The 10,820-nt window shown below is 44.8% G+C and overlaps 1 protein-coding gene across 1 annotated transcript; it reads right to left on the reverse strand.

The window, feature by feature from the left end:
- Positions 1–7,462: 7,462 nt before the first annotated feature.
- LOC309537581 (epithelial membrane protein 2-like) lies at positions 7,463–10,288 on the reverse strand (the record flags this gene model as incomplete). Its single annotated transcript, XM_082232478.1, has 4 exons — positions 7,463–7,613; positions 7,943–8,056; positions 9,717–9,863; positions 10,147–10,288. The coding sequence occupies 4 exons, from the start codon at positions 10,286–10,288 to the stop codon at positions 7,567–7,569; spliced, it is 450 nt and encodes a 149-aa protein (XP_082088604.1). The 3' UTR covers positions 7,463–7,566.
- Between the last annotated feature and the right edge of the window lie 532 nt (positions 10,289–10,820).

The raw sequence follows: 10,820 nt of genomic DNA on the forward strand, positions 1-10,820 counted from the left end.
GAAGGTCCGCCCCCAGAGGCTGATGGATCCGGTGGGATTCCAAATGGTTCTAAGAGGTTTTCTGGCTGATATGACTGGCGCCCTGTCAAAGCTCTGGCTGACACGATCAGCCAGAGCTCTCTCTCCCACTTTGTGGAGCCCATTCCCCCCCCCCGTTATATTCCAGAGCTTAGGATGAGGAAACAAGCTGGAAAATGGCTTGAACGCAAGTGGAGGAAAGATCCATATGAATGCAACCAAACACTGGTAAGGTGTCCTCTATGCTGAAGCTTCATCTGTTGATTTCTGAACACAGAGGCAGCATTCATGAGTACTCCAGAGCTTAGGATGAGGAAACAAGCTGGGAGACAATTTGGACACAAGTGGAGGAAAGACCCAAACACTGGTAAGGGCTCATTATTGAGCCGACCTAGAGGCAGTGAAGGCAGCAAAGAAGGCACACTTTGCTGCCTCCCTTGCAACCTCATTATGTTGTCAGGCAGAGCTTTTCTGGGGTGTATCCTGGCCCAAAGGAGGTGATAGAACCAACGGTAGCTCTTTGTGACTTGTTTGCGAAGCATTTTGAGGATAAAATCGCTTGCATCCACCCAAATCTTGGCTCTGCTGTTATTGCAGATGAATCTCACTATGAGTGGCATATACATCTGCAGACATGTCCAGAGCGAAATCTACACTTGCTGGTTTCTGCAAATCAAACCACAGCTAAAGACACAGGAAGAAGCCAGGGCATTAATTCTTATCTCCCCCTGGCCAGCTGGCACTACTATAATTAGACCTAACTGCTAGGAGCAGGGTAAGGAGTGGAGGCAGTGGACCAGATGTCTGGCTCATCAGCTTGATGTTCCCAGACCTGCTCAGATGCTTTCCTCATTGTAGCTTCTTTATTATAAAATCATAGATTTGTAGAGTCACCTAGCCGCAAGGGTCATCTAGTCCAACCCCCTGCAATGTTTGGCCCAAATAGGAATCAAACCTAAGACCTTGAGATTAAAGATTCTCATGCTCTACCAACTGTTCAGTTGAGTCAACATCAATACCCCTTGGCTTTGGGGGGGGGGGATTTTCATTAAAACCTGGGGGGCATAGAAAAAGCAATATACAACAATTTCTATCAAATACAAAGCATTTTTTAAAACATAACAACTAAAAGAAAGAAAATAAAGAAGAAACAAGAAAAGAAATGGAGTGGGAAGATTTCTGGTGCTCTGTCAGCTTTACAGACATATGCATAACCCTTGCTCGACAATAACACACAACTCTTCTGCTTTCCGTAGAACTGGGCCTGCTAGTTAGGCATAGCTGTCAACTTTCAGATTTGAAAATAAGGGGTCAGCAGCGTCACCTGTCCCAGGGACAGTCTACGGGATATATAACAATCTGGGATAGAAGCGGGAAACAGCAGGAAACGGCACTGGAATAAGGGAATTTCCTGCAACAAAAGGGAAGGTTGACAGCTATGCAGTTAGGGATGATGGGAGTTGTAGTCCAACAACAGCTGGAGACCAAATTTTAGCAAACCCTGGTGTAGAGATGGATCACAATCCTTCCTCTCCACTTATCTATAATTCAGAGACTGTAAGCTTCACGGTGCTAACTCTGTGTTAAATGAAGAGAAGAATCTGCCAAACACAGGTTTCCTGTCCCTGTTTGAGAGCAACTCATGAAACTCTGAGAGTATTTGGATGTTGTGTTTATTTCATTTATTTTTAAAATCATTTTGCACACAGCAGTCACTGAGAGAAAAATTAAGCATGTGTAGTGGGTATTTGTTTTTCCAAATACCTCCATTTGAGGTAAATTTAGAAAGCTTACTCAAGGTGCCTCCAGACTGTGTACCCTAAATTTGGGGTTGCACATAAATAATGTGGGTTAAAGCCATCTATTAACCTGGGGGGGGGATCCATTTTTAAAAATAATAATAATAAAGAAATCAGGGTTATAGCCAATGTTAACCTATAACATAGGCTCATTAATGTCGATGAATCTACTCTGAATGGAATTCAGTGGGGAAAACCCAGACTTTGTGTGATTGGGGAGGAGTGCTGGGAAATGCATTGACAAGTGAGAAATGAGTGAATTATTACTGGGAACACATATAAACACTTGACAAACAAATCAGGGCGAAGGCAGGATGAATGCTTGTTGTAATATGACTCCCCAAGAAAGTTCAGGATGAATGCTGAATGAACTAACCTCCACATAAGTTTTCTGCAAGTACATTGGGAGGAATAAATAGGCTGTGTGTGGGAACCTTCTGTTAAAGAGAAAGTCACATCCAAGAAGTCAGATTCAAATGCCAGAAGAACTGCTTTTCGCCCAAAATTTGCATGGGGGAGAGAAAGAGCCACATGTCAAGGGATGGAGACGAGAGAGGTTCCATTGCTTCCTATGACTTTGCAGGGAAGCCTGCTGGGAGCAAAATTAGACCTCTTGATTCTAAATCCAAACCCACACTTTCACCCTTATAACCAGGCTTCAGAATCTGTGTGCATATATATATATATAGGTAAAGGTAAAGGTACCCCTGCCCGAACGGGCCAGTCTTGACAGACTCTGGGGTTTGTGCACCCATCTCACATCTATAGGCCGGGGGCCAGCGCTGTCCGGAGACACTTCCGGGTCACGTGGCCCGCGTGACAAAGCTGCATCTGGCGAGCCAGCGCAGCACACGGAACGCCGTTTACCTTCCCGCTGGTAAGCGGTACCTATTTATCTACTTGCACCCGCAGGTGCTTTCGAACTGCTAGGTTGGCAGGCGCTGGGACCGAGCAGCGGGAGCGCACCCCGCCGCGGGGATTCGAACCGCCGACCTTACGATCGGCAAGCCCTAGGCGCTGAGGCTTTTACCCACAGCGCCACCTGCGTCCCACACACACACACACACACACACACACACATATATATATATATATATATATATATATATATATATATATATGCTTTCGTAGATTTTCACGGGTACAGGAATGCAGGTTTTGGTGTCTTCGGGTGTCTTCCCGTGTAAGAGTCGGGGTGTCTGTGCGACGTTTCGACGAGGTCTCACTCGTCATCTTCAGGCTGGTGCTTTCGGCTTCTTGTTACTGGAACAGAGCAGAGTCTGGTGTTTGAGTTCCTATAAATACTGTTGAGGGGTGTGGTGTATAGCCTCCAACGTTCTGGGCAGAGAGGAAGTTCCTAGATTAGTGTGCCTTTTCTTCTTTTGTTCCTTAATTACTTGAGGGATATCTTGGGTGATTTCATGAGTGATATTCTGAATATCACTGGGTGGGTCATTAAGTGTAGATTAGTTGCTAAAGCTTTCGTGTCTTGACCTCTTGAGCTTGTGAAGAGTTTTTCTGAGAAGATGGCTGTGCTGCATTTAGTTGTGCTCTGGCTTGGCTTCGTGTATAGGGGCGAGCTATGGTTTTGTTAGTAACAGAGAAAAATCATCCAGATGCCCCAAACTCTACGGTCTCCCCAAGATACACAAAGAAGGAACACCACTCAGACCAATAGTCAGCTCCATAGGCTCACCTCTACAAAATCTCGCTAAATTTCTCGCTAAGCAACTTCAGCCCTATGCAGAATCCATCGCTTCACACGTTACTAACTCCTTCCAGTTCATAGAAACAATAAAGAAACAATACCTACATCCCGATGACCTACTTGTGAGCTTCGATGTTGTATCTCTCTTCACTCAAGTGCCCATTAATGAAGCCTTGACAGCCATTCAAAACAAATACAACCCCCCCAAATACATCCTGGACCTGACCAACCACTGCCTAACCAACACGTACTTCATCCACAATGGACAAAGATACAAACAGATAGAAGGAGCACCTATGGGATCACCCCTCTCACCGGTCATCGCAAATTTGTACATGGAACACTTTGAAACCAATGCTTTAGACAAGTCAGAACACAAACCCAAACTTTGGCTCAGATATGTTGACGACACCTTTGTAATTTGGCCACACGGGAAAGAAAAACTAGATAGCTTCCTCACACATCTCAACAGCCTACACCCCAAAATACAATTCACTATGGAAATAGAAGACAACAACCAACTCCCCTTTCTTGACGTCCTAATCTACAAAAAACCTGATGGCTCCCTAGGACACACTATCTACCGGAAAAAAACACACACCAACCGCTACTTACATGCACAATCACACCACCACCCTGCACAAATAAACTCCGTAGCCAAAACTCTCATCTCCAGAACCAAACGCCTGGCTGACAAAGACCACTTGACAACTGAGTTACAGAATCTCTCAAATGTGTTAATCGCCAATGGATACCAGAAAAACAGGGTTACGAAGCTAATCCAAAAAGAAACACCCCCCAAAAACCAAGACACAGAAGAAAACAATGGCATGGCCCTCCTTCCTTATATCAAGGGCACTACAGACAAAATCAGCAAAATCCTCCATAAACACAATATCAAAACAGCCTTCTGCACCAACCAAAAAATAGCCAATATCCTCAGAAACCCAAAAGACAAAATCCAGCTGGAAAACCAAGGGGTCTATGAAATACCCTGCAAAGTCTGCCCAGCCACGTACATTGGACAAACAAACAGACGAATAAATGCACGTATCGCAGAACACAAGAATGCCGTCAAAAAAGAAGAAAAAACTTCCTCTCTTTTCCAACACATGAAAGAAACAGGACATGAAATTAATTTTGCAGATTCCAAATTGCTCTTTAACATGGAACATCACCACAAGAGAATAATCATGGAAGCCATCGAGATAGAGAAACACCCTCACAACATGAACAAGCGTGACGACACGTCCCGCCTGCCAGACATCTGGAAATTAGCCCTCCCCACAAAAACCGACACCAGAACCAGAGGCACACAGAACGCCGTCACCAATCAACCACACCAGACCCAAACCCAGACCCTCTCCACAGACATATTACAGACTCCATCCAGTAGCCAAACTATAGTGGCACCTCCGGATGCTGCACCCCCCTGCAATCCCTACACAGATCTGGCTGGCACAAGGCACAAAACCATAGCTCGCCCCTATACACGAAGCCAAGCCAGAGCACAACTAAATGCAGCACAGCCATCTTCTCAGAAAAACTCTTCACAAGCTCAAGAGGTCAAGACACGAAAGCTTTAGCAACTAATCTACACTTAATGACCCACCCAGTGATATTCAGAATATCACTCATGAAATCACCCAAGATATCCCTCAAGTAATTAAGGAACAAAAGAAGAAAAGGCACACTAATCTAGGAACTTCCTCTCTGCCCAGAACGTTGGAGGCTATACACCACACCCCTCAACAGTATTTATAGGAACTCAAACACCAGACTCTGCTCTGTTCCAGTAACAAGAAGCCGAAAGCACCAGCCTGAAGATGACGAGTGAGACCTCGTCGAAACGTCGCACAGACACCCCGACTCTTACACGGGAAGACACCCGAAGACACCAAAACCTGCATTCCTGTACCCGTGAAAATCTACGAAAGCACATATATATATATATATATATATATATATATATATATATATATATATTAGAATCATAGAGTTGGAAGAGACCACAAGGGCCATCGAGTCCAACCCCCTGCCAAGCAGGAAACACCATCAGAGCACTCCTGACATATGGTTGTCAAGCCTCTGCTTAAAGACCTCCAAAGTAGGAGACTCCACCACACTCCTTGGCAGCAAATTCCACTGTCAAACAGCTCTTACTGTCAGGAAGTTCTTCCTAATGTTTAGGTGGAATCTTCTTTCTTGTAGTTTGGATCCATTGCTCCGTGTCCGCTTCTCTGGAGCAGCAGAAAACAACCTTTCTCCCTCCTCTATGTGACATCCTTTTATATATTTGAACATGGCTATCATATCACCCCTTAACCTCCTCTTCTCCAGGCTAAACATGCCCAGCTCCCTTAGCCGTTCCTCATAAGGCATCGTTTCCAGGCCTTTGACCATTTTGGTTGCCCTCCTCTGGACACGTTCCAGTTTGTCAGTGTCCTTCTTGAATTGTGGTGCCCAGAACTGGACACAGTACTCCAGGTGTGGTCTGACCAGAGCAGAATACAGTGGCACTATTACTTCCCTTGATCTAGATGCTATACTCCTATTGATGCAGCCCAGAATTGCATTGGCTTTTTTAGCTGCCGCGTCACACTGTTGGCTCATGTCAAGTTTGTGGTCAACCAAGACTCCTAGATCCTTTTCACATGTACTACTCTCAAGCCAGGTGTCACCCATCTTGTATTTGTGCCTCTCCTTTTTTTTGCCCAAGTGCTTGCTTAATGATCTGCTCCAGAATCTTCCCTGGTATTGATGTCAGACTGACTGGGCAGTAATTATTTGGGTCCTCTCTTTCCCCCTTTTTGAAAATAGGAACAACATTTGCCCTCCTCCCATCTGCCGGGACTTCGACTATTCTCCAGGAATTCTCAAAGATGACTGCCAGTGGTTCTGAGATCACATCTGCCAGTTCTTTTAATACTCTTGGATGCAGTTCATCTGGCCCTGGAGACTTGAATACATCTAAACTAGCCAAATATTCTTGTACTATCTCCTTAGTTATTCTGGGCTGTGTTTCCTCTGCTGAATCATTTGCTCCAAATTCTTGTGGCCACAAGGTAAGCAAGATAAACAGAAGAATCACAAAAGTCATTTGCTCCTACAAAATATACGAAACATAGAGGCATATCATTTAATTCATAGACCTTCCTTTTAGCTTGATGAATAGAAGATGCCTGGCTGACTCATTCCTTATCTTTAACCCAGCTACTGAAGGAATAATAATATTGTTCATCATTATGGCAGATCAAGTTGATGGACTATGCCAAAATGGCAAAAACAACTGGAAGGATCAGAAATCAGGAAGAGAAGACCAAAATTGTAATAAGGAATGGGGGAAATTTATAATCTATATTAAAAACCATTGTAAACAGCTAAAACATTTTTAGTGGGATTGGAATAACAGTTGTAGTTTAATGCTGAATTTTGGACACAAGGAAGATGCAAAACATTTGGATTTTTATAGAATACGCAGGAGGAAAGGACTAACAATAGGACCCACAAATGGGAGGAGAGAAGTCCAGGAGATTCTGTGGAATTTTATTTCTATATTGTATATTTATATGTTATTGTAAAATTTTAATTTGAAAAAAACAAATAAATAAATTTACAAAATAATTATAATAATGTTCATTATCATTCTTAACTGGTAATAGCAGCATACATTAAGATAATATGATACCTTAATCATCCTTCTCCCACCAATTGGAGTTTCTTAACCACCTTGCCAGACTTATAACAATATCAGTTTTGCCATTAAAGTTGCCATGCACCCAGAATTTCCCAGACATAGCGGCTATTCGGTTCATGTCAGTAAAGATAGCTCAAATTTCAGTAAAAATAGCTCAAAAACCCTTAGGGGTTTTGCAAAGAAAGATCAACAACTTTGGCCAAAAGGACAAAACAGAAGTTCAACAACTTTTGTGTCCGGACAGCCCTACATTATATTCAGTTCCCCCCAGCTCCAACTCGCCCCAGTGCAGGCTGGGTCTGTGTGCCCCAGGTGTCATCTGAAGTGGAAGCACAGCCTTTTCTTCATGCTGCTGTTGACACAGCCCTATCCAAGGCAAAAGCCAGCCCACCTGTCAGGAGAGAAAAGGGGCTGGTTAGGGCAACAGGGGGAGCAGAAAAAAACACCACCCAAGATATCTGGACTGCTGACCTCGCTTCCTCATCCGTGAGGTCACAAACTTGTCGTTCTAGAGGGCAAAAACATATTCTCTTCCACAGAACTACAAGGTGCATTTTGAATCTTCTGCATGGAATACACACCTGCTTTCAACTGTGTTCAAATGGACACACTGTAGAGCAGCCCCAAACTGTTCTGAGCTAAATAACGCAGCAGACTACTCTACACAAAGGTAAACCTTTAAATAAAGATGTACATTTCCAGCATTCGACAAATACTCACCAGTTATGAGGAAGAGAGGAAAGGTTGCCCAGCCCAAGCCAAAAGCCCATCCATAAGGGGCAATTCCTCCTGTCTGCCCTGTGAAGATGGCCATGCCAATCATGACACAAAGAGCTAGGAAGAAAAAATACACCAGGATATCAAGTTACTTGTTAATTAAATCCTTGATGCTGAGCTGGAAGCTGCAGTTAGTGCAAAATAGAGAGGGTTAACTACTCACTGGGGTGGAATATGACCAACATATATACTGCAGCTGCCAATCCACCGCCGTGCAAGGTTCAACATTAGTGTACAAAGCCCTATACAGTTGTACCTTGGTTGTCAAAGGGAATCTGTTCCGGAAGTACGTTCAACTTCCGAAAACTTTCGACAACCGAATCACAGCTTCTGATTGGCTGCAAGTGCTTCCTGCACTCAATCGGAACTTTCAGCTTCCAAAGAACGTTTGCAAACTGGAAGACACACTTCGGGGTTTGTGGCGTTTGGGAGCCAAAACATTCCCGCTTTCAACAAACATGCCTAAATCCTTATCCCAGCTGGTATCCGTCCTGGATTTGAATTGATTGTGCATTATGGGATGCTGTTCTAAATAGTTTTTCATATTTCTGCTTGTTATTTTTCACATTGTTTTCATATGCAGTTGTTTGGCTATCCTTTTACAGTATGTGTAACATATAATAAAAAGGTAAATGTGCCATCACTCTGCAGTTCACTTGAACAGAGACAGGTGGCGATCTAATATAGAGTGTGATGAAAGGTGGTAGATGGGTGGTCTAGGTGAAATGTAGAGGGACAGCTGGAACAGGTGGCAGCCACTGCCCTGCTCTGCTGGCTCCTCTGCCAACCACCTGAGTGGCTCATACTCCCAGGATCCAGAGGCACAGATCTACCAGCAGTGCAACTGGCCATCTCCCAGTGTTGTTATTCCTGCCAGGCAAATTCCTCAGCTCACTTAGCTGTGGCAGCATGAGATGAAAGAGGGAAGGTTTTAGAAGCATGCCATACTCAAGAAGGGGTGTATGGTTTTCATTCAATGGAAGCCACTGCTTCCCACGGTGTGGCTTTTGAAGCAACCCCACACGGCTGCTTTCTAACTCCAACATAGCAAGTAAAAAGCAGCTGCCCTGGCAGGGCTATGAAAACCCTTGCATCCCCCTCCCTATCTTTTGTAACTCTGAAACTGGAGGTGGGGAGTGGGGAGGGCATTGCTGTGCACCATATCCATTGATTTCAGTGGGTCTACTCTAAGTATAACTTAGTTCTGCCAATAGTGTTTTGTGAAATCGCGTTCTCCTCCCAGAGAGCATGTGTTGCAGTGAAGTCACCACAACTGACTCTGTTTCTGGGGTGGCTATATTTGGATTGCCACAGCTACCCAACTGGTCCCTCGGAAGCATGGGACCTGTTCCGGCCAATGGGGTTGCAGAAATTACTTCCAAGGGATAGATATATACCGCTGCACATTGCGTTTTGAGATTCTTGTGTTTCGTTTCATCCACCGGACCACCCTCCCACCCTCCCTATACAGTGGTACCACGGGTTAAGAACTTAAGACGTTCTGGAGGTCCGTTCTTAACCTGAAACTGTTCTTAACCTGAAGCACCACTTTAGCTAATGGGGCCTCCTGCTGCCACTGCGCCGCCACCACACGATTTATGTTCTCATCCTGAAGCAAAGTTCTTAACCCGGGGTACTATTTCTGGGTTAGCTGATTTCTGGGGTTTCAGGGGCTTGGGCTTAGTGTGGACGCAGATGTTCAGAACCCCCATGATACCTGCAACGAGGCTGGCTATAGCTGAGCTCTTGGTCTTGGAGATGGAGCGAAGCTGGAAGGAAAAGAAGTTGCCACAAAGGCCAATGCAAGAGATGACTCCAGCGATCACAGCGAAGAACATGAAGGTTCGGGTAGCATCGATGTAAGCTTTCAGGAAGGAAGGAAGAGAAAGAAACAAGGTTCAATGCATTTGTGGGATTTGACAATAACCCTGCAGACATCCCATGTAATACTTTCCACCAGGGTTGGATAGATCAGTTTTTATCTGACACATATCAGTTTTGCATGCTCTCTGTCCTGTTTCAGAATTAATCTGTATTTTTTAATAGAAAAGTCCAAATAAATATTCGCATTTAAAGGAATCTCCAACAACAAAAAAGTAATTAAAAACATTGAGGGCATGATTTCCTGGTGGTGCTTCTACTCCTACCTGCGTGGTCAGTCCTGAAAGTGGGGCTGTCACCAGTGGTGGCTGATGCATATGAGTACTGGTAGGGCAGATGGCAGGAAGACCAAAAGTAAGTGGAGCAAGAGGGAATGTCAGACACAGCCAACCCGTGGTAGGTGGGCATTGTCTGAAAGCAGACAGATGCTGGTGGACCAATACTCCATTTCCCCTAATGGGCCAGCCTCCTATTATTCAGCACCATGGTTACTGGCCTGTTGCATAACCCACTGCACTCCACAGGGGTTCATTCTTTCCCCCAAGCTGGTTTATATCTCTATTAAGCTGCTGAGAGACGCCATCAGGAGAGGCAACTGGTTTAGTCTGTATTCTTCTAAGTATCCTTTGAAGCTTATCATAGGTTTGCCAACTTGAAGACTGGTTGTGGCGAAGAAGCATCTCTTCTGTGCAACTTGCCCAATGCCACCCATCTTCTCCTGCAATGTACAGCTTCACAGAACTGAAGAAAGACACACCCAACTCACACCGAGTGACATCGGGGCACAGTAAACCTGCCAAGAGCACAGTGCAAATGGAGTGTGCATGTGCTGGTCCCGTGGGTTACCCAAGAGGCATGGTCCAAGTCCGGTCCGTGCTCAAAGGTGCAACGTGGAGGCAGTCTGTAGTAGCTGAAGCTGGGTGAAGGGCAGTGAGTCAAG

Source organism: Podarcis vaucheri (assembly GCF_965113315.1).
Source record: "Podarcis vaucheri genome assembly, chromosome: 7".
In the NCBI taxonomy this organism is placed as follows: Eukaryota; Metazoa; Chordata; class Lepidosauria; order Squamata; family Lacertidae; genus Podarcis; species Podarcis vaucheri.